The sequence below is a fragment of the Gobius niger genome (assembly GCF_951799975.1).
Source record: "Gobius niger genome assembly, chromosome: 13".
In the NCBI taxonomy this organism is placed as follows: domain Eukaryota; kingdom Metazoa; phylum Chordata; class Actinopteri; order Gobiiformes; family Gobiidae; genus Gobius; species Gobius niger.
In genome coordinates, this window is record NC_136864.1 from 7,227,793 (window position 1) to 7,253,057 (window position 25,265).

Genomic DNA, 25,265 nt, shown 5'->3' on the forward strand with positions numbered 1-25,265 from the left:
ACAAAGTCACCATATCATGAAGAGAAATTGTGGACTTTAAAACTGCAAAAGTTTATGTTCTTCTTCTTTTGACCCTGTGTCCACTGTGACACTTGTGCGTGTGCTTCTGCATCGACAGTTATACAACCCATGCTGAGCAGCTTAATTTCCTGTGCAAATGTCCGTTAGCATGATGCACAGGAAGCTAGTCGGCTAATGAACTCATGCAGGAAGTAGCTCATACTCATCCCAGGCCGCGCTACTCCTTTACAGCATTACTTCAGCCTGTCATTACCTCTTACACAGCTAGCCACTTTACTACGACTGCTATTATTATTGCCTTAGCTGTAGGCACCTGTCATGGGAGGCTATTAGCTCAATTAGCGTTAGCCGTGTGGCCCTCTGTGGCTTCACTTAAGAGAATAGAGAGGAGCCTTTGGGACTTTATACCCTGCAGTTTTCCAGTAGGATTCTTGTTGCATGCCACAAGACTGAGGTGGTTTGTGTTCCTCTGAAAACGGACACCTGGCGAAGGGTGTAGCGTTTCAAGGCGACATTCGTGAGCTAATCTAGGTCACTTTATCTGTTTGTATACGCAGCAACTATTTGGCAAAACCCACAGTTTCTATTGTTTATGGCCAGGGCTATATTTAGACCGGCTTTTGGGAGGGTCATGTGTCGTTGGCTGCTTCATAAATTTACAATTATGTTTTTTTTTTAGTGAAGTGCAAAGCTTGTGTGAGAACTGTGTGAATATTTCAGCAGTCACGTGTTTGTAGCACGAACAACTTTTGACTGCACATATGTTATGTTAAATATTAAAGTGCGTATGACACAATTTGGCTAAAACATGGTTAACACAATTATATTTAAGATTTTGCTTAAGATTGTACCCAGTTTTCTTTAGTTTTTGGTCATTTTTGTGATGTTTACAGTTTCACATCCTTTTTGGACACTGACAGGAAGTGACATAGATGGAGGTAAACAATTTTAACCTCTTAAGCCCCACCTGAAGCGAGCACATTTTCTACAGTTTTCCAAATCTAAAGCTTCGAGAACAAAGTGTCAAAACAGCGACAAAAACAAGGACGAAAAAATCCAACAAAAAAAGCAACAAAAGAGCGACAAAAACACAATAAACATGTGACAAACACATGATGAAAAAGGGATGAAAAAGCAAAAAAAAGAAATAGGCACAAAAGAGTGACAAAAACATGCCGCGAAAGCAACAATAACACAATAAAAGAGCGTCAAAAACACGACTGAAAAGTGACAGAAACTTGGCGGAAACACAATAAAAGCAGGGGCGGATCTAGAGGGGTGACACGGGCTGCCACCCCTAGTAAAGGTCTTGCCACCCCAGCTGCCACCCCACACACTCTCACATCTGCTCTAGAAGCTACTTGGGTGCTTACAGAGGCTCACTCTCTGACATTACTTTTTTGACAGGACAACGGATTAAAACAACTTTATTGCAAAATTTTTACACAAACGTTTACATTTTACCTGAGTTAGAAACCACCTACATTATAGTAGCATTATAGACAATGGTACTATTTGTATATAATTTTGGGAGGTTCAGCCTGCATCTAAATGGAAAAATTGCCTTGCGATCAAGCAAAACTTGCGCTATAAACTTTTAACATTGTAAAATGTGTTGCCACTCCAGAAATTATCCCTGACCCTGCTTGCCACCCCGTGATTTTTTTTCTAGAGCCACCCCAGGATAAAAGAGCATCAAAAAAGCAGGGGAAAAATGCGATGAAGAAAGCAACAAAAAGCTTAAGAAATGAGACAAAAACTTGACAATGCAACAAAAAAAAATCAGTTTTCTAGGCCTTAGCTTTCAAATGAGGTGTTTATTCTGGCCTATAGGCTGTAAACTCCAGTCGAGAAGCTTTCAGATTCGGGTAAAGCTGAACTGGAGAAAATGCGCTCGGTTCAGGTGGGGGTAAGAGGTTAAACTGTTGCCGTGCCAACCATGTTATGTCAATGGGAAGTGAGTCAAACTGCTATGAAACTTTACCTATATCTATGTCACTTCCTGTCAGCAGCTTAAAAATTTAAATAGAAATAATTTTCCAACATTTATTCATTAATTTGCTGCTTCACTGAAATAAAATGATAAGATGTGATATATTCAATAATTGTCTTCAAGATTGCAAAAACGATATTATTGCGATGCTAAATCAAGACCAAAACAGGGCTGAAATGAACTGAACTGAACTTTTGCACGTGTTTAAGTTGCTATGTGTTTGTTAATGTGTAATTTTGCGACAGCGATAATTTGCCGACTTAAAGTGATAGTCTGTAAGTTTGCAAAGTGAGGAGAGAGAGTGAAATTTGAAAGTAAACAATCAAACTCCTCCCTCTTTAATCAGAAAGCACTTCTTAGCTTGGAAAATGAGGAGAGCAGGAACAAGCTCCTCCCCCTCCTCCTGATTGGACCTGACAGGCTGGTTCACAGGAAACGCTCATCTCATTGGTCGATGCGGGAGGAGACTAGACTCTGGTTAGCTGCTGAGATCCGGGAAGGAGGGACTTTACAAAACGTAATAAATATATTGTTATTACTGACTTTACATCAAAAGCAGGAACAGGTGGTCGACTTCGCACATTTTATAAAATTTGTGAAACATTTAGACTTCCATACTATCACTTTAACCTTCATCCAGTACCCGTAATAACTGTAATACATCCCTTTACCGTATTGTGTTTGATTGTTTACATTTCAGATAGACGGGAGCCCTGTATGTATTTAAATAAATGTACCAAAATGGAGGCGTTATCTTGGAATGAGGACAGATCTTGATAATATGGTTGGAAATTACCCGTAAATCCCGATAAGGCATCTGCATTTTGATAATTAGAAAAGTGCACTGTAGGACATAAGGCATAACATAGGCATAACCTTCAGCATAAATGATTGTAAAGCTTTCTAACTCCTCATACAAGGAAGCGAGACAGTCTCATAATTTGTTATTTCCTCTGTTCACTTGTTGAGTGTCAGTAACCTTAGTTGGTGAATGTAAAAGGATCTAAATCACGTCTTTATCACAGCTAAACCAGGGCTAATCGAGGACAAACTTAACCAGCACGACAACAGAGCAAAACAAGCGGGGACTAAACCAGGATTAAAGCGGTTCCTGAACAAAACTAAATTAGGTGGCGCCCGAAATAGAGAACCTCTGCTTTATGCCATTGTAGACATAAACATAAACACCATTAATCTAAAGGCTATTTCAGGCACATGCGAGAATACCATAGCCTCTTTTCGCTTGTAGCTCAGAGTGCGTTGAATGCAGTGAATGGGAACAGCAGGCGAGTTCCTATTATTTCTTGGCGAGGAAGTGACTTTATTGTTAGGACACTTGGATTAGGTTTTTGCTTTTCCTCGATGTCCTTAGCTTAACTACGATTTAGTATCTGAGTCTTATCAACTTCCCATAACACTGTGCAGACTTCAGCCAATGGTTAGCTTGAAAGAAGTTACTTATCATGAGGTTTTTTTTTTTGGCTCTGGTTATTATAAATTGTAACGGGCAATGTTGTTCCCCTGTGGAATAAAATATGTTGTGCTTTATTTTATCCATGCATGTTTTAAGTCCATTCATCTATCATCAGAGACTTCCCTATCCACGTACACGCTGATCCCAGGCCAGCCGAGAGAAATGCATTACATCCTGTAGGTCTTGTGCAGGGCCTCCTTCCAGATGCCAGAGCTGCCTCAGGTGGCTCCACTCGATGTAGAGGAGCAGCGGCTCTACTCCGACCTCCTCCCGGTCTCATGGCCATTGGTGACAGTAGGAACGACGATTGAAAAGTTTTGCCTTTCCACATAGCTCGTTTAAAAGGGGGGGACTAGCAAATCGACTTTTACGACTTTTTTACCCTGTTACAATGTTATTCTCTCATCAAAAATATACCTGGATGCAATCGCGCATCTTTGAGTAATCTTTGAATCTCCCCCAGTGGTCCTAATCCTTTCATTGGGAAGTAAAACCCTTCACATGACAACAGCATGTGTCAGGACGGTCTATTTTTCTCTGTATTTATTTATTTATAGCAGGGGTCTCCAACCTTTTATACCTGGTGAGCTACTTTTACACAGCAAGAACGTCTGAGAGCTACTTATGCTTCAAAAACACTTGTATTAAATGGGACTTAGGTGGAGTTCACCCCGGAGAATTAGTATTTCAAAGAAAATGACTTGAGTTTAGTCCTTCAGCATGTTCAGAACAAACAGAAAATGCATCTAAAAGTTGAGTTGTCAAGCATGTAGAGATGTAGAAAGTCTTTGGTGAGCTACTGGTTGGAGATCCCTGATTTATTTGTTTATTTTATAGGGACAGAACAAGAAGCATTGTTACATAAAACCGATGCCATGTTCATAGGCCATATAGCTAACAGCTAATTCACAGACCTGGTCCATATTGAAACAACTGCAGAGCAAGACGAGGGTGGGTGTGAGGAGCTTAGAGTGAGATCACTTGACAATCAGGAAGTGAAACTACTGGATATTTTGTTTCAGCTGTTTTAAATCAATGTTTTAGTTTCCAACCAACAAAATGTATGATAGTGATAAAGATGTGTTCGAAATTATTACCAAATGCGGTCCACAAAAAGCACAATATGTTAAGTGGTGACATCACAGCTCTACTTCCGGGTCCTGAAATGTGCGAGAAACTACAAAAAACTCTTTAATACAACAATCAATATTTCTGAAACTCAACAGAGAGTTACTGAACATATTTATTTATCAGGCCCATTAGCCAAAAATGCTGAACCTACTGTTATAAAAGTAATATTTACCAAAATCGGGACATCCGGGTTAGTGGAGATAAATGCTAACAGCGCAGCAGCTACGCTAACCCTGGAAGTAGTGACTTTAGTAAATATTGCGTTTTTAGCAGTAGGTGCGGCATTTTTGGCTAATGAGTCTGAGAAATAAGTAGGTTCAGTAAATCTCTGTTGAGTTTCAGAAATATTTATGGTTGTTTTTAACAGTTTTTAATGTTTTTTTTCTCTCATATTTGCTGGTCTGCTAGTGCCCGGAAGAAATCGTGACGTCACACTTAACAAATGTATGTCACCTCTTTAAATAATCAGGCCTATTCAGTCTGTCTCCTCCCGAGAGCTCAAAACACTATTGCACCTGCTGATGTCATGAGGTGGAGCCGCCCCTTTTACCTCCTTTGTTTTCTCATTCACCTTCAACAGCCTTGTTTTGATCATTTTAAAGCTGAAATTGCTTAAACTACAATACAGATCTTGACCAAAACTAGCAGCTAGCAGATAAGACTTCGTGTGAACAGAGATGAACCTGTTGTCTGTGCATTGCTTTAAGTTAGAAAACAAATAACCAAACGCAGGCTATTGAAAAGAGGACCTTTAAAGTATCGGAAACGTCGACCGTGTGGTGGGAATTTCCACGCACGTCGGACCTCGGACCTCCCCTTTAAGAACAGCGGCCGGTGAACTTTGCCTCACTGAGTTTTATCATTGACCACGGTTGAACTTTGCTACAGGAGTTTCTACCTCGCGCTCGGGCCAATGGCAGGTCGCGCAAGACAAATAATAATCGTGTTTATGGCTGCAATAGGAATGATTTTAGTAGTGCAATCTTATTACATGCCCAGCGAGAAAGATAATGGACTGTGGTGCCAGCATTTGATGATCATTATGTAATCTGTTTCATCTAAACTTGCACCATAAAGTAAAAGGGTTCAATGAAAGTTATGTTGCTTTGAGTGGAGCAGGATGATGTTTGGCTGAATCAAAATGTATTCTTATATTTTGTAGTGTTGCTAATGAACATAAGAATAGAAGAAATAGAAACTAGTCTGAGCTCTAAAGTGGGAAATTCTAATGTTTTAAAGTTGTTTAGAATTCAAGAACCTTTACAGCAGGGGTAGGCAAGTTTGTGTCACGAAGGGCCGATTTTCTTCATTGCTAAAACACCGAGGGCCGAAACTCACAATTGTAGCCCAAAGTAAAGCACCTTTTCTATACAAATATAAGTTTTGCACATAATATATGACCTAATGGGGTGTTTTGCTGGGAAATTTGAAAAATATTGACAGTATTTTCACTTATTGGTCTCTGATTTATGAATAAATGTTTCTTCAAAATTCTCTTGGGGGCCAAAGGTTTTATGCGGGAGGGCTGAATTTGGCCCCTGGGCCTGATGTTGCCTACCCCTGCTTTACAGCATGACCCCAGGGTAGTACACATCATCTGGTTTCAGTGTTTTGCTCGAAGACTTTATGAGCCTAGATATAAATATAAAAGTAGAAAGTCATGTGGTTACTGTAGAAAGTGTCGCAGTATTGATGAAGACCCAAAACAAAATGATACAATACTGAAAATAAATAATAGAACAGTGCATCAGTTACAGTTATTATTTATCTAAGAATAAATAATATAACAATTAGTTTAGGCCACTCAATCGATGGAGCTTCTTTTTTTTTTTTCCTTACCTCTGTGCAATGCTCCGTGTCACCACTAGAGGGAGATGTGGTCCAGTCACTTACATGACCTTGGTCTGTGAGGTAGGCAGACAACAACTGCACTTTCTCTTTTATTATTATCCCCCCCCCCCCTCATTTTACTTCACTGTATCTCACTAGGGCTAGAAAATATTTCACTTCTTTGTGATTTCATTGACTTGATCTACAGTGAGTAATGTGTTTGGCATCACCTGAAAAGTATTTTTTGCTAAACTACAAGAGTGAGATGCGTTTCAGCTTATTTTTGTCAGCAGGTTTTGTACTGTGACCCAACAGCGACGGGGAATTTTTCGTTTTCCCGCAGCGGACTTTACCTGAACACCTGGACGTCTGTGCAATCTGCTAATTGTGTCCATTCAAAGCGCTATATCTCGCATCTCTCATATCACATCTCACCTTGGCGTTGCCTATTTAGACACGGAAAAACGAGCATTTGCGTTTTGTTTGCATACCTCAGACAATAACAGCGCGCTCTTTGTTACGAAAATAGACACTGGTGGTTTATCTCATGCTGGAAGTGGACTTTGATATAGCTGTAAACCCAGCTGTAAATGCAAAATAAAACATCATGCTCGAGCGAACGATTTCGGAAAACTGGCAAACTGCTAAACTAACTTCAAAGTGCGGCCATATATAGCAACTTTCTCTAAATAACAAAAAATGAAACCGGGTTTGTGGCTGTTTCAGTCTATGATTCATGAAAACCACGCTCTGTTTTGGTTTAGAGAAGAGGAAGCTCTTGAAAGTCACAGAATCGTGTGTGTTTTCATTCTATAGTTTGAGGAAGTTCTGACTATAGCCGTTTTATACAGTTCATTGAAAACACACCAGAATTCAAGGAGGAGATTATTCAGTTAGAATCGTGATATACAAAGTCTGCAATTTTCAGTAATGCAATCTCCTCTGCAAGTAAAAAAAAAAAAGTCCTATATCTACACAGGGACCCTTGTGTGTAGCAACTGCTGTTTATCACGTAGTTTATACCTTTTCATGTGATTCCTGTTGTTTAGCCATTTGTATCTTCGTCTCTCTCATATGTTATCTCTCCTGGATATTTCTAATACGGGCTCTCGGATCTTGATTTTATAATACAAACCAGGGGTAGGCATTTGTATCACTGCCAAAACATCCAAGGGCCGAACCTCAACATTGTAGCCTAAAGTAAAGAACTGTTTTCTGCAAATGCCAATGTTTTACCTCAGGGGTTCCCAAGTGGCTTTGGGACAAGCCGAGGACCCAAATAAAACTGTAATTTGTCATATATTGTATAAAATATCGTACACACACAACTCTTTGTTGAACAAACAGTAGATTTCCCATTAAGACTGAAATTATGATCAAAACAACCCAATAACATTCATTTTAACAGACACATTTAGTGCAGTTACAGATGGAAAATATTGAATAAAAGTTCCTTATAGACTGAAAATGGTTCTGTGACACACTTTTGGGTCCTGACCCACCAGTAGAGAATCACTGTTTAACATTATTTATGACCAAGTGGGATGTTCTGACTCATTTCTAAAATACTGACACTATTTCTAGCATTTTTAGACTACTTTAGCAAGTATTTGCACAATGATATTTCTCAAAATCATCTTGGGGGCCAGAGGTTCTGTGCTGGAGGGCCGGATTTGGCCCCCGGGCCTGACGTTGCCTACCCCTGATATAAAGCAGGCTGAAAATCTAATCACTATTGCATTACTTGGCAGAAAAAGATCCAGATTAGATCTTTTTATGAGGTCGTTTAGCTCCATTTGAATATGATCAGAAAGACAGGATAAAGGTATCAATATGTTTTAATGAGAATCACATTACAGAGCAGGTCTAGATAGGAAAATATCTCGATAAACGATATTATTATTATTGACTAAAGATACTGTCAACTCTAAAGCATGAGAATAAGAGTAAACCACACAAACTGCAATAAACATGGAATGTAATGTGACCCGATTTGCTTTGAGTTTGACAAAGAAAACTAGGGGGAAAATGCTAATAAATGTATCGTTTATCTGTTATTTAATGAACGATAAGTCGATAGAGTAATTATCAGCTCTCAATTTCAGGAAGCGGCATACAAAATTATTGATATCACTGTGTCACATCGGCTTAAATAAAACAGATTTGTAGTATATCATAATTTTTGGAAGATCAGTTTCTGCCTTTAGTGATTTGCCTTCGATTAAGAGAAAGTATGATCCCTGTTATCGTCCTGCCCCGACTTAATCCCGACCCATCTTGGTCTCAAAACACGGTTTAATCCTTGTTTACTCTGGCATTGTGTTCATCCTAGTTTAAAGGTTGTGTATTTTTCTGCGTTTTAAAAGTTATTAGTACGTTTACAGTTTACTAAGGTCTTTATTGTGGTAGCGCTCGTGTCTGCTTCTCCAAACCGGGAGTGTTGTAGTTGTTTTTGTGTGTGTGGGTGTTTATGTTCCATACCGGGCCTATTCTTGTGTTCTCTTTTTCTAATGCCTGCGCAGTGCTTATTTAGTTATCTGTCATTGTAAAATTTCTTTGAGCAGAAGTTACAACCTCTAGTTCTGCTTAGAGTGCTTTTTAGTAACTTTTAGTTCCATTGCAAGGGCCCATATCAGTCAGGGCTGAGTTATTCACTTGTTATTACCTATTTTTCCCCCACACAGACATTTAAAATATATAAACACAAGCCAGAAACAAGCCGTCATCTCAGAATCTGTGTGTACAATGATTAAAATGTCATTAAGTTTTGAGTTTTTTCATCAGCGGTGTCTCATGCGCTTCTCCTTGTGTCTCCAAAGTCAGAGTTACCTTGAAACGCAGCCTCAGCGTGTTTAGTCCTGACTCTGGGACCACATCCTGAGGTCTTCAGTGCCCGAGATGGTTCATGTGGCTTCCACTTGTCAGCGATATTCTTTGATGCGAGGCCACGGAGGGACTTGTAAACAAATGACTTCATAATAAGTTTAAATTGGTGCTTTATTTTGGTTGCTGTGGATTCGTGATAGATTGAAGGAGGGTCCGGGAGCTGCTTGAGAACCACTTATACACACAAGATTACTGTGGGGTACTACAAAGCAATACGAGACATCTGGAATCGATACAAATCTTAAGAAATGGTAAAAGCACAGATTTCTTGCATTTGTGTTAGTTGGTAATACTGTAGATCAAGGGTTAGGCAGGTTTGCTTGGTGGAGGGACAATTTTATTTATCGGCAAAACACCAAGGGCCAGATTACCCATTTCCCCCCCAAAGTAAAGGACCACTTCTCCAAAATTCAACATTGTATTGTATATCAAGACCGAACAGGCTATTGGTCAAGGACGTGTTCACAGAATTGACAGTATTTTAATAGTTTGCCAGGTATTTGATCTCTGATTTGTGTACTAATATTTCTGAAAATAATCTTGGGGGCCAGTGGTTCTTTGCTAGAGGGCCATATTTTGCCCTCGGGCCTGACGTTGCTTATCCCTGCTGTAGATCAGCCCCTCCCAAAGTCCAGCACGTCACGGACCCCCCCATGTCGATCCAAAGATCCCACGAGCAGTGCTGGAAAGTAACAAAGTAAAAAGTACAAATTATATGTACTTTTACTTTAGTTTAGTTAGTTTATTGTTTATTGAAACAGGGACAATGTACAAAACTATTAGTCTTTGCAAAAGCGGAGAAGATTTGTACCAGATTTAGCTAAGCAGCCATTTTCCATCTGCAGTCACTGGAGTACATTTTATATCGAATACTTTTTACTTATACTTCACTACATACCTGTACCTGTACGTTCTACTCCACTACATTTTTAAAATGGGTTAAAAGTAAAAGTATTTTATTTTCAAAGTGACCTTTACTTTGAACCGGTTCAGTCCCAGTTTAGACTTGGTTTTGTGGTTTACTCCTTTAGACCTTGTTTAGATCTGGTTTAGACCTGGTTTAGACTAGGGTTTAGTCCGGGGTTTAGACATGGTTTAGACTAGGGTTTAGTCCGGGGTTTAGGCCTGGTTTAGTTCGTTTTTGACCTGAGTTAGTGGTGTTAGTTAGTGTTATTTACTCACTTAGACCTCGTTTGATTCAAATGATTAAAAAAATCCTACACATTAAACTTCTAAATACTTATACTTTTACTTAGTAAAAATGTTATCAGATTCTTTAACAACGTTAGAATTAAGTATTTTCCTCCCCCTACATGATCCAGCCTAACGTGTAGAATGAGCCCAGACCTGTTCACCACAACTGCCTCTAAAATCCTGCACTGTCACTCAAAAAGGTGTTAATCCGGGTCTGAACTGCCGTCATGCACAAGCTTAATATAGAACCTGCAGTTACGTGTAAGACCTGAGGTGGCAGTAGTGAGTATGAAATCACCAACTTGCATCCAGCCCCTTTAAGTACATGTTTGATCCTGTATCTGCACTTTTACTTAAGTAAGAATATTCAGTACTTCTTCCACCACTGCCCTCGAGCCGCCCCAACATTATGAATTCACTTATTCCTAAGACTATTAATTGCCCCCCTCATTAACAATTTCACACAAAAATAGAGATTATAGGGGAAATACTTTTTAGAATTAAACAAACACACATAAAGTTAATTTAAAACTCATTCAGTTTTAGGTGAATGACGTGTGGTCAACCTTTGGAGACCCCTGCAGGGCGTCTGAGGCCCACACTTTTGGGAATGGCAGCTGTGGAGGAACCTTGTACCGGGACAGTGTCATTGAATGATTCGAAATAAATCTCACAAAAGGGAATGCTGATCTAACACTGCCTGTTTTTTTTTTGAAGGGTAAAAACCGGTTGCGTATTAGTGTGTATGGCTTTAATGAAAAGGTGTGCCTCCCTGTGATAAGCTCTCTGATAATGAGATAGCAAGTCTTTTGAACGGCCCCTTTTACGCGGACAGATCCAAAAGACTCTGGTCCCCGTCACAAGATATTTAGTGATACATCCGTTTTTATGCAAAATACCCCTTCTTTATCTATAAACAAACACCCACCTATGATCCTACTGTAGTGCCACTGCTCCTCCTAACCGCAGCATAAGACACCTATCCCACTGTATCTCCTCTCCTGCCTGTTTACGCACCGCCGGTCCCTCTCATACCCCTTTAATGTCGGGACTTTTTCAACCTATTTCAACGCAGGCTCGCTTTCCGGCGCCACGGGCCACTCTCTCTGGCTACTTCCTGGTGCGCCAGAGAGAGGCAGTGCTGAGCAAACCGACCGGAGCAATAGTGTGAGAGACATTCACATAGAAAAACACACCGAAGGGAGACGAGAGGGGCCGGAGACGCGATACGAACTGTTGTCTCGATCCCCAGGAAGCCCCTTTCTAAGCCTGTCTCACCTTCATTTTCTTCTGCACATCTGGACATTTCTCGCGCCGAATCGGAGTCGTTTTTTCCCCCTTTTTCTCTTTTCTTTTTTTTTTCTTCGCTTGGCTGGTGCGCAAAGGAGACTGCTTTTGGATGACGGTCGGCTGCGGCTAAAGCGGAATCGTAACGGGGGGAACCTATATCCCTCCCCTCCCCTCCTCTCTTACGAAGACATTTTTCCCCCTTTTCTTTCGTTCTTTTTTTTTTTTTTAAATTTAACACCACATTCATTTCGTGTCGGACCCGCTTTTACGCGTCACATTTCACTGGTTTTCGGCACGGTTTTCTACCGAGGAAGGGCTGAGGGGCGAAGGAAGATGGGTTGTTTGGGCAGCAGCAAGACAGAGGACCAACGCATCGACGAGAAGGCACAGCGAGAAGCTAATAAAAAGATCGAAAAACAGCTGCAAAAGGAGCGACAGGCGTACAAAGCCACGCACAGGCTGTTATTGCTCGGTAAGGACCGTCTCCCGAGCGTGCCATAGCCCCGCTTTGGCGAACACGTAGCCCCTCCGTTTGACAGCGCTAGCAATAATGTCATGGGGGTGGATATTGATGTAAGCCACCGAGCGAGCAAAGCACCAGAGCCCCGTACGAATCATTTTTTAGGGGAGGGGAAACATTTGTTAAACGAACGCTTTGACGTGCGCCAAACCCGGGATGCCCTTCCTTACCCGTGCCCTAAAGCTAATATTTTTTTGTGTTTTTCAAGGTGCGGGAGAGTCCGGAAAGAGCACCATCGTAAAGCAGATGAGAATCCTACACGTCAATGGCTTCAACGCGGAGTGAGTATGGTTGTTTTCTCCCCCCCCCCCCCCCCCTTCCCCGTGTAAATAGCGACGGTAAAGTGTGCCCTAATATGTACCCGACTAGCCTCTTTTGCTAATAACAAGGCTGCTAGCGAGTGCATCGACTGTCATTGCTTTTTTTTTTCCTCCCAGGCACTGCAGCAGCGGCGCTAGTAAGGGCCCCAGCGCCGTCCAATTGCATAGCAGCTAACACCAAGCCCCAGCCAGAGCGCGCTACCCCTCCTATCTCCCTATCCTACCCCCTGACCGTCCCCCCCTCCTATCAGCACATGTTGAGGTTATATATCTAAAAGGCAGAAGCTCGCTTGTCATGTCAGATTTCCTGTTTCATGCGAGAGGTTGAAAGGTTGTGATCGACACGGGCCTGTATTGACCGACTGTGTTTTTTTGCTGCAAGGCCCTGCACGGCATTGATCATTAGCTGTGCTCCATTTGAACAACCGGTACATGTCCTGAAAGTGGAGCTATGGAAAGACAAGCCACTGGTGCATAGGCGTAACGAGCAGAGGAGAGAGGATAGATAGATAGATAGATAGATAGATAGATAGATAGATAGATAGATAGATAGATAGATAGATAGATAGATAGATAGATAGATAGATAGAGCTGGGGCCTGTTTCATTTTTTTTGCGTTCCATTTCAGAATAAGACTTTTTACTACGTAGACAAGCTGAAATGTTTATGTCTAGGGCAGCCAAACTGTGTTTTTGCTCAGGGCATCCGCTGCGCTTACATAATGTTTTAGTAATAAATCATATTCCGGTTTATTAGCATGGTGTTACATCATAATAAGCTCGTCTATACCGATGCTTTCTGACTCTTTAAAGTCGGAAAAAAGCTTCTAACCTGGCAATCAAAGGTCGGTTTAACTCCAGCGTCACGATCGGGTATAATAAAGGACGATTGTGTGATAAAGCTATTTCGTTACACAGAACTAAGCAAAAATCTAGAGGCGTCATCGTGATTTGCATTTGAAATTTACATAGTTTACATACTATGTTCCATTTTGTGTTTCCGTGTTATTTGTAGGCCTGTCACAGTAATTACTGTATCCGCTTGTCGTTTAAGAAATGACGGATAAGGGGCACATTTTCGGGCTCAATATTTATCGTCTGTGTTTGTGTTTTTTCCAACTTTGCAAGGCTTTACTGTCATTTTTAAGCTTTAGAGTTTGTTTCTGTGGCAATGAAAGGGCTTCAATAATATCGTTTATGGCGATATTTTCCTGCCGTAATTCAGATCATGTTATCGTGACAGCCCTATCTATTTGTTAGCGCTTTTAACTAACAGTTTTGACTCCCCAAATTCACATAGTATTTGTATTTAAGTTGCCTTTCTATTAAATTACTAGCATTGAGTTTGAGAGGCACCTTGTCCATTATGGCTGAACATTTTCTCTTGCTTATGTGCTGTCGTTTTGCGTTTACTTGACACCTTTCTCCGCACAAATGGCAAGAATCTTGACTACAACTATCACAACTATCCCCTCTTTTAGCTTGTACGTAAAAAACGTTAGCGTTTCAGCCTAACCTGGCTGTAACCCCGGCCTGTCCTATCCTTCAGGACTGCGATAAGAAAACCTTTGTTATCGCCTCCTCATACTTTGGTTTTCTGTCCCAATGCAGGGAAAAGAAACAGAAAATTCAAGATATCCGGAAAAACGTGAAGGATGCCATAGTGGTAAGTCTCCTCAACGCATGTCCCGATTACTCCTCACATTTCAAGAGATTACGATCGACAAAACGTCAACCAGTTGTTCCTCTGTGTTGGCGAAGGAGCAAAGCATCATGGTTTATGTAGTTCCCTCTGTTTCTTTCCATGTAGCAGCCGCTAAACAATGCATTTTAGCACCACCATTCACTATATTACTAGTGTTATTACATCTTTTCACATTATCCAACATTTTTTATGTAATAACCTTGTATTTCCTCTCCCTTAAATCTTTCCTCGCAGACTATTGTGTCGGCGATGAGCACTTTAATACCCCCAGTCCCACTAGCCAACCCCGAGGACCAATTCAGAATCGAATACATCAAAAGCATAGCACCGCTTTCGGACTTCGACTATCCGCAGGTAAGCTCTTCTTCTTCTTCTTCTTTGCAATCGCTTAAAAACACAAAACTCCATGTAAGAAGTAAGCTGGCTGCCATTTTGCTGCGGGAAATCTTTTACGCTTGTGTCCAGCGTTTAAAAAAAAAGCGAGTAATTTGTAAAGAGAAGTTTGTCCCCACCGTGCGGGTTTGAATGCCGGGCTGGATGAAAACGCACGGCAGCGAGACGGGGCCGTTCGATAGCGCGGGGTCACGCGGTGGAAACGTAGATAATGCTTTACATAATTTTTGAAAGTGTTCCTTGTTTGACGCTGCGGCCGCGCTGGGACTGAACTGGCAAATATGCAAATGCTGGCCGCGGATCGACTTGACTTGACCGCTGTAATTGTGAAGGAAAAGGTGCCGTTTTTGGGTTGAGTTGATATGATTTTTTTTTAGCTTTGTGCTTCAGCGTTCTACCTATTTGAGGTTGTCTTTGTATCTTACTCATAGTACAGGTGTTTGCTGTGCTCTTGCTCTAGTTTTGGACATGTTGCGTGCTGTTTTTCTATATTTGAATGATCTACACTTCCTTGTATCAACCAGCAATAGTATCAGAAGTAATGATTGCAGTTTTAGCAGTAGAAAGAGACAGTAGTAGCCAGGATGTCCTGCTCAAATTGTAGAATAAGTGGGTTAGATGTAGAATTTGGATGTATTTAGAGGCAGGCAAAACACACACACACTTTATGTGATGTAACATGTAAGTTCGACGGTAATAAGGATAGCAAGACGTCACAACGTTATTTCAAGCGGGTCACGAGCTGCAAATGTTACAACTAACTCAACCTGCTTTATTTTTGAACTGCTATAATTCACAGGGAACTAGTGAAAGGGACAGTAGGGGAGAATTAGACGAGACATTGCTCTAGATTCGGTTCACGAGATGAGATTTTGTATTAATAACTTTCTTTTTTCAAAATACTATATTACGTTAACTAAATACCTGTAAGCATAGTGAGTATAGTGGATCCATCCTTATGAGTAAAAATAAACAAATCTACAATATTACTCAGGAACGAAATCTTGTGGCATTTTGATCATGCGGCAGGAGATCTGGGCCCTTCCCTGGAGGACAGAGAACTAAATGGATGTGAAGTACAGCAAAAGAGGGGCACCCTAGTAGTAGTAGTAGCTTTAGCAGTACTAGTGACGGTCATGGTGGCAGTAGTAATGGTTGAAGTAGTTGCGGAAGTAATAAATGTAGTTATAGCGGCAGTAGCAGTATCAGTAACACATTTTGTCATAGTGGGTACTACATTGAGTTCTGCATTTGTGTAAAAACGTTGTGAGGGCATCTTTGGAAATGCCCATATATGGTCATGTTCGAAGCAGCCAGAGGGGGGAAAAAACTGCCTCACATTTCTCCACAATTACTTAAACAAATACTGAAAGATGTATATATTTTTCTGCTAAAGAGAAGTGCAAAGTGGTTCAACAGCCCATAAATACTTAAAAATTGGACAATGCTAATCAGGAAGTATGCTAACGTTAGCTAACGAATGCCGTTTTTCGCTTCTACGGAACAATTATTTGTGAAAAAACATCCATATGGACCCAATTTTGGCTTGACTTTATTGATTTATTGTGATAAATCTGTTTATAGTCCGGCAGAAAACGGATATAAATAGTGAAATATTGTGATTCCCTTGAGAGGCTTTCTTCCCCCTCAGCTTGGCCACGCCCCCTTGTATGACATGCTGCCGCCTGTATCTATATTAGAGACAATTTTGAAATATCTCTACTTTTTTCTGATATTGGTCCAGGTTTGTCCCTCAAACAGATTCTCGTTGATCCTGCTCGCTGAGTTTTGACAAGCTGAATAATTCTCCACGATTATAACCTGAAGAACGAACATTTTAGCTGCATTAAGTTCCCAAGCCTAAATAAAGGAGTGGCTGCACAGTAAAAAAACCTCCGCTAAATCCACCCAGTCGAAAGCATCTCTCTGCAACTGGTCACCAACACTTCGATACGTGGCTCACGGGGAAACAAGTTCGGGCACCCCTGTTTTAGATCCGCGAGGCATGACACCTAATACACAGTGAGCTAGTCCCACACTGTCGGGCCCAGGAAGCGTCTCGGATGAGGAAACGGTGATGTCACGACCAAACAAACTCGTTAATCATAAAACTGAATTACATGAGCAACATTGACAGTTTTATGGCTTGGATCTGTGAATGGACATTTGATACAGGCTCATACTGTTTCATAATAAGAAATGAAATGAAGAAGTGTTTCAGATGTTACGTTTTTGGCAACCATCACTACCGCTACTTTTATTACAACTACTTGCAGTACTGGGATGTCTATAAAGTGCGATACAGCCAGCTCAATGTTTTTGAAAGTGAAAAAAACAAACAAACAGAACTATTTTTTTAACTTGCTACCGCTTAGTTTATCTTTTCTATTATAAATAAACTCATTTTGCGTGTGCGTCCCACTGAGGTAAGCTCACCCTTTGTCACGTCTGCCTGAATATGGCTGGAATCCTTTAGCACATACTGCCTATTCTCCCCGGTTATATGGAGTCATAGTAACATTGTTAAGGTCAGGTCGAGAAAGCGTGAGAGCGAACAATGCCGTGGTCTGCTGAGCCTGCTTATTCAAATATTAAGGAGACAAGCAGCCGCGCTACGGCCCCGTCTCCACCAGTGTATGTTTTGCAATATAACATAAAACTAGGACATCGAGTGCGCCCTATAGCAGCTCAGTTTTCATACAACACAGAGGGGAAGGGTAAAGGCGTCTGTAGATAAAAGCAAGGGGACGTTTTGCATTGCACAGTATTTCAGCGGCAAATTGTCAAATGTACAATGAATGAAACCTTTATTTTTCATGTACTTGCTGATGAACTGTTTTCCGTCGACTGCAAATGATGTCATAGCAGAGCAAACAGCACGGCAACAGAAGCCATACGAGTGTCAAGTGTGCATTGTCATTATTATTATTCGTTTTGACGCTATAGGGTTGTGTCTAGAAGGAAAATGATGATCTAGACTTTGTGGCAAAATGGCTGGTACGTTTCTTTGTTGTATAGGCTTGTTCTTCCTGTGTCTTCTTTGTATCCTCTGGGTGCCCCCTTTCATCCACCTGAAGTATCTACTGTACAGGCTAACCCTTCAGCTAGGTACTCCTGACCCAGATTCTGCAGAAAACTAGGAGCTCTTTAATGTAGGTGTAATGCACAGTATTTAGGGCTGTCATCGACTTATCGTTCAATAACAGATAAGCGATACATTTTTTGGCCTCAATATTCATCGTTTGTGCATTTATTACCCTTTTTCCTTATTTTTTCTTTGCAAAACTTTAACCGTAGCAAATTGGGTTACTTTTTATTTCATGTTTATTGCAGCCTGTGTGGTATCTTAGGATATGATTATGCACTGCTAGAATGTAGGTTTTCTGTGCTATTTTTCATTTGGAGTTAATATTGTTTATCGCGATATTTTCCTTCCTCAATGTATCGAACTTCAAAATGTGCTGTCGTAACTGCATTGTACTGTAGCCTCCCACTGCTCCTGACAGGTTTAACCCATAGACATGGTAAGATGATCTGTTATTCATCACTCCTTCCTATTTACTGTACATAATAACAGGAGGTCGAGAGAGAAATATGCTCTGTAGGCTCCTCCTACAGAGCATGTTCCTGAAACGGGCAATATCATCATAAATATCATCCTCAAAGCCCGGCCTCATTAATGCACTTTAACCGTAAACTTGTGTAGTTAAAAATAATAATAATCACAAATCAAAATTGCCACAAGAGGAAGACTGTAGCATTAGGAACAATAATATCTGTTGGGACCAGTTTTGAAGTTGTTAAATTCCCCCTTGGTTTCCATGTTGTAGCGCTCTTTCTGGAGCCCCGCCTTGCCACTAGGGGGCAGTGTCGCAGCAATGCCAGCACTTTCTTTCTTTTTTATTCGTAGCAGCGCGGGTTAAATATGAGGTTATGCAATAGACATATTGCAAGAGGCCACAATAGAATGCAAACTCTCTGAACCTCTGTCTGACTGTGATCTACACATTTTTAGCTCCTGGTGACCTAAAATGTGCAACAGCTCAAGTTGAGTCATAATTTTTGATGATCAATTTCCATTTTAGCCTTGCTTTAGTGCTTATTTAATAGGGCTGGGACAAAATATCGGATCGGATTCAACACTTGTGTTCGGAGGCATTTTTTTTAATCACACACTTTCTTTTTTGCCCTGTTATTGAATATTTCTTAAGTCTTGTTACACAATTTGATGAAAAAGAAAATTGAAAAATTGCTTGTGATTTTTGTTTATATTCGATGGATTGTACTTTGTTTACATGGCTTGGTAAAGTATCGGTATAATTTGGTTATCGCTATATTCTACACAGTTTTTAGTATCGCTTCTTGTTCCGCTTGTTTGTGGCCACACCGCCTTTGCTCTGCCCAATCCCGTCAGACCTTGGAAGATAAGCAGGAAAGGGCCTGGCAGTACTTGGATGGGAGACCGTTTGGGAACACCAGGAAGCCTAGCGAATGTAGTGCGTGAGCGAGTGGTTGGTGGTGGTCGGAGGGGCCGATGGCACAGACTGAAATATCGTCCAGCCTTCGTTTTGACTATAAGGAGGTGTCATATTACTCCAGTTTGACAGTTCAGCTAAATGAATTGGCCATTTTGTTAAGATTTTGCCCGTTATATTTATAAGGCAGCTTGTTGTTTGTCTTTAGTGGCTTTAGATGTAACTGTCATCGGAAAGAACGCGCTGATACAAACTGTTGTCTATGCAAATGGAGGCAAATGCAGCTAAAGCAAAAGCAAAGGCAGTATTCAAATAAGCTCCGTTCCTTTTCCTTTACAGTGGAAACAGACTTCAGACCAAAATATGGCTGAGCAATTAAAACAAAAACAAAAAAATCTGATTTGAGAGAAGTCTGAAACGCTGCTTAACTAATACAAAACATATGTGGAAATCTAAACTACAGATCTCCCCTTTCGACAGCGATGAATCTTTTATGGCACATCAAAAGCATTTGGTGTTTTACAGAGGATAATAAAGGTGTCACCTCAGGACACAAATGGATTCTGTCAGTGCCCTGAAAGTCCAGCCTTGAGCTACATGTTTCTTACTTGTACTGCCAGGCCACACCCATTTGGAAAAGTGTGTCAGATGTGTCTGAGTTGCTCGGCCTGTAAGGTGGCAGTGTTTCTTTTAGCCGTAATCCAAACAATGTAATTTGAGTGATCACAATTAGTAAATCGCGAAGGCTGCAGTTATGCTCTGAAAATGACAAAATAACCAGTGTCTATTAAGATTCATCATGTAACCTGTTAACCGTCTAGTTTTGAGTTCTGAAATTCATGTGATTCTTCTATTTATCATATTTCAGTCTGTTAAAGTGTAAACTAAACACTGCATTGGTTTAGAAAAAATTGTAAACTCCACAGAGGCGGGGCCAGGTCAACTTAAAGTGCATATGACACATTAGACAAACATACATAATAAACAAAGTTAACACAATTTAAGATTTTGCTGAAGATTACACCCAGCTTTCTTTAATTTTAGCAATTTTTGTGATGTTCATAGTTTCACTTCCCTTTTGGACGCCGACAGGAAGTGACATAAATGAAGGCAATTTTAAACTGTTGCCGTGCCGACCATGTTGAGTCAATACGTTTGTTAAGTGGTGACATCACAGCTCTACTTCCAGGTCCACAGATGTGCGAGAAACTACAAAAAACTCTTTAATACCACAATCAATATTTCTGAAACTCAACAGAGAGTTACTGAACATGCGTATTTATCAGGCCCATTAGCCGAAAATGCTGCACCTACTGCTATGAAAGTAATATTTGCCAAAATCGGTACTTCCAGTTTAGCGGAGATACTAAATGCTAACGGCGCAGCAGCTACGCTAACCCCGGAAGTACCGACTATAGTAAATATTACTTTTTTAGCAGTAGGTGCAGCATTTTTGGCTAATGAGTCTGAGAAATAAGTAGGTTCAGTAACTCTCTGTTGAGTTTCAGAAATATTGATTGTGGTTTGACGTCCGGGTCCCGAGATGTGCGAGAAACTATTAAAAAAAGAACTCTTTAATACCACAATCAATATTTCTGAAACTCAACAGAGAGTTTCTGAACATACTTCTTTCTCAGACTCATTAGCCAAAAATGCCGCACTTACTGCTAAAAAAGTAATATTTACTAAAGTCACTACTTCCGGGGTTAGCATAGCTGCTACACCATTAGCATTTATCTCTGCTAACGGATGTAGCGATTTTGGTAAATATGACTTTCATAGCAGTAGGTTCAGCATGTTTGGCTAATGGGCCTGATAAATAAGTGTGTTCTGTAACTCTCTGTTGAGTTTCAGAAATATCGATTGTGGTATTAAAGAGTTTTTTTTAAATTATAGTTTCTCGCACATCTGCGGACCCGGACGTCACCACTTAACAAACGTATGGGAAATGAGTCAAACTGCTCTGGAACTTCACCTTTATCTATGTCACTTCCTGTCAGCAGCTTTAAAATTCCAATGAAAACAACTTTTCTGCCCAACATTTCTTCATTAAACTTGTTCCAACTGATGTTATCTTTCTAAATAAGTCATTTTTTCAAAAGCATTAAAACCTGTCATATGCACTTTAGAGGGGTCATGTAGTAGTGGCTGCTGGGAAGGGGAAGACAAGTTTGCTCGGAAGTGGGCTGATTGTTTTGATATTCAAATATGAGAGGCCAAAATTCAAACATTGTTATGTATAAAATGTAGAGCTTGTCCAAATATAGTTAAGAAGGGGCTCTGTAGGTCCTCCCCCTAGAAAAAGAGAAATTTACAATAATTTCTGTATTGGTGTTTAGGTTGGTGTTGTGCATAGGCGAGTAGTACTCAGTAACAAAAAAAAGGACTTATTAGAGTAGTTATATCATTTAGTCCTTTTTACTTCGACTTGAGTAATATTATAATGAAGTATCTTTACTCTTAGTCTTACTGTGAGTGAAAGTTACAAGTCTTCAAGTCGACCTAAAATATATGTAGTTTTTCGATCCCCTTTTTCTTCAGAAATATACATCCTTAATACATTTTTTTGGGAAATATTACGAATTTTGCATCATTACAAGTTTTGCTTCACGTAATTCATGTCACAACTTAAAGGTGCATTATGCCACTTATTATGCAAGAAAATAAAAGTTTATATTTCTGCGTGTTTGACCTTGTAGTGAGGTATATGAGTATACTTTCCATCACAGTGACTTCTCGGCCGCTCCAGGATCACTTGTTTTGTAGATTTTCTGGGGAGCAGCAATGAAAACCTTCCAAACAATTGATGCTGGAGCGTCCGAGAGATCACCGTGATGGAAAGTAAAGCGTCATGCTGACCACTCATATACCTGCTTAGTCACTACAAGGTCAAACACGCAGAAATATAAAGTTTTTTTCCGCCATTAAGAAGTTGTATAATGCTGCTTTAAACATAAATCAGACTTTTACGCTCACACAGTTACTCACTACTCACAGCACTCAAGTCGCATTTTCTTCCAAGTACCTTTTTTACTTTTGCTTGATTTTTACGTCACTGCTTTTTTCTAGAACTTGTAAAATTATTTCAAAGTAACGTCTTTCTTGCTTGAGAAATATTTTGTCTGCTCTACCCACCTCTGCTGCTGTGTGCTCATTTCCCAAAATCTTCCTGGGGGATTTCCGGGGCCTGACATTGCCTCCTCTTGTTGTATTTATCTCATCTCATCTCCCTGATAGATTCAAGTAAATTTACTGTATGTTAATAAAAAGAATCTAGTCTTTCAAGAATTTTGCCCAGTTGGCCAAAGGCTGTGATTTTTGAAGTATTTCATCTGCCGTTATTTATATCACCGTGTATCTCCTTATCTCAATATTCCTATTTTATACTGTAATATAAATTTTAGACCACATCGCCCAGCCTTTATCTGTGGCCGTCATTGCTGTAGTTAAGAACTGGACGCTAATGCTCGCACTGGAGATGAAGTGTCCCCCTTTTCAACAGACTGACCAGCTCAGCCAAGTTGTCCCAAATTTAGCCCGTTGTTTCTTCCTCCCCGGTGTGCCAGGCTGACCTATATGATTCCAGTGAAGTATTACACGGGCACACAGCAGCTTGATTAACACGTAACTCTATCGGGCTGAAAGGAGAGCTGGTCAAAGCAAAAGCAGGTGAGCGGGGTTTGGACTGAGACTGTGTACCTACATGTGAGGTTATTTATTTGTAATCGATCATGCAAAAACACTGGGGTGTGTCGAAGTTGTTTTTGTGCTTGTTTAGTGATTAGAAGCATTTGCGGTTTTATTGTTTGATGCCACTGAGTTTATGAGGTACAAGAACATATTTGACTTCCTAGTTAAGATGTACTTTGTCACTAAATGTATCCACTGCATTTGACCCATCGTTACATCCCAATGGAGTTAAACTTGTTCCATAGTGATATCCTTGACCAGATCTTTGCCCGGTTTATGGTTCAGAAGCACATACTCGAAAGGATTCGCCTTCAAGTTTTAAAGCAGTACTAAGTAACTCATGCCCCTAGAGGCCATGAGCGCTACTGCAGGAGTCGTAGTACGCTGACAGAAAAGGCAAAGGGACAGAGGGATATTGTACATCCAATTACACAATGAAGATATTTTTTTTCACTAAAACTTGGCTGTAAATACTGTTTAAGCGGCGCTAGCCTGCAGTTAGCTTTGCCCGTTAGCCTGTTAGCCTCTTCTTCGTGATTCTATTAGTGTGTATTGGGGCCTCCGACCTGTAGGCAGCGAAGTTTTTCAATTGTGTTTTTTTGGCCAGAGACACCAGGGGGAGCTTAAAGACCCCCCAATCATCCCATTAACACTTGTATTACCCCCAGAGGGACTACGGAAAGGATATATTAAGGTAAACACGTTACTTAGTACTGCTTTAAAAAAAATCAACCATCTGGTTTTGCATTTTGATGTAAAGTAAATACAAATATACCTAAATTATTCTTTGTAAAGTCCCTCCTTCCCAGATTTCTTCAGCTAATCAGAGTCTAGCATCCTCCCGCTTTGACCAATGAGACGAGCTTTTCCTGAGAACCAGCCTGTCAGGTCCAATCAGGAGGGGAGGGGGAGGAGCTTGATCGTTTACTTTCAAAATTCAGTTCCTGCTCTCCTCATTTTGCAAACTTAGAAGGGCTTCCTGGTCCAAGAGGGGAGGAGTTTACTTTCACATTTCACCCTATGTCTCCTCACTTTGCAAACTTACAGACTATCACTTTAAGTTAACGAATGAGCTACATGACAAGATTAAACGCACATTATCGCAGCAATAAGCAAATCGCAAAGGCTTCAGTTTCATAATTTCCAACATACGGTCTCCTTATGTTAATACTGTAACATGTTTTGAGTCTTGTGTAGCAGTTTATTGTTAGTTTTCTTGTTTAAAATGTGCACTATGAATTGAATCTTTATGGTAAGACATCTAATCTCAAGAGTCATATATTCTCCCTTAATTGTTCCGGCGTGATGAAACTCCACTCAGAAAGTCCCTCATAATTCCAATGTCTCAGCTGGGAAAGGCCAATGCGTGAGTGGGACCGGGGCGATTACGGGAAAGAGTTAAAATAAAAGGCGCAGGTTTTTTTTTTTTTTTCAGATCGCTCCTGGTGTCCGTGTTATCTGCTCCTCTGTAGGGCTCTGCAGCACACAGCATTTATTCACAGCCCCAGTGTCACACGCCTCTGTGGAAAAGGGCCCCGAGGAGCCAGCACCAACCCCCCCCCCCCTCATCCTCCCATCCTCCCATCTCCACACGGTCCGCCCCCCCGCCCAGACAAGTCCAACCAGCCCATCACACTGGGCCGGGACGATAACCGGATTATGTACCAGCCTCTACTACATGTTGTTGGAAATATATATGCACTAACTCAGGGGTTTCCAAACGGGCTCGCCATTATTTCAAGAAACTATTTTCTAAAATGGCTGGTAGGCTCTCAGTGGTACTGGAGTTGTCCAGCTTCAATGACGGCTCTAGAGTCAGCTTCTGTTCTCTGTAGTTTTCTAAAATATTGAAATTGTCGTATTGCAAAATTACAGTCATCCGTTGTATAGATACAGACGGCATCTCATCATAGAAGGGGGCGTGGCCTCGCTGAGGGGGAAAATAGAATCTTTTGGGAAACACAATTTTCCACTCTTTTTAGCCATTTTCTGGTGGAATATGAACTTATTTATCACATACAAGTGTACAAGTGTAAATCGGGTCCATATGGATGTTTTCTTACAGCAGATTGTTCAGTAGGATTGAAAAAGCGGCAGTTGTAGCAAACACTAGCTAACCGTTAGCATTAGCCCGATGCTAACATGTAGCATCATGTTAGCATTCTCCGTTTTTTTATATATTTATGGGCTGTTGAACCACTTTGCTCCTCTCCATGTCTTTGTATCTTTACTTAGTAGAAAACTCGATTAATAATTTGCATTTGTTAAAGTAGTTTTTGAATAATTAGAGAAAGTTTAGATTTTTTCAAAATTGTTTTCCCCCCTAACTGTTTTCAAACATGAC

The 25,265-nt window shown here is 40.6% G+C and overlaps 1 protein-coding gene across 2 annotated transcripts in view; it reads left to right on the forward strand.

The window, feature by feature from the left end:
- The window catches only part of gnal2 (guanine nucleotide binding protein (G protein), alpha activating activity polypeptide, olfactory type 2), a 92,357-nt gene that overhangs the window by 5,170 nt on the left and 61,922 nt on the right, over positions 1–25,265 (forward strand). The window contains exons 1-4 of one of the 2 annotated variants that reach the window (XM_079569808.1): positions 11,681–12,291; positions 12,548–12,620; positions 14,270–14,324; positions 14,598–14,717. In XM_079569808.1, coding sequence (XP_079425934.1) covers positions 12,153–12,291; positions 12,548–12,620; positions 14,270–14,324; positions 14,598–14,717 — 387 coding nt within the window. In that variant the 5' untranslated portion in view covers positions 11,681–12,152. Of the gene's footprint in view, positions 1–11,680; positions 12,292–12,547; positions 12,621–14,269; positions 14,325–14,597; positions 14,718–25,265 lie in introns of those variants that run through there. The other variant, XM_079569807.1, reaches the window with a different exon arrangement.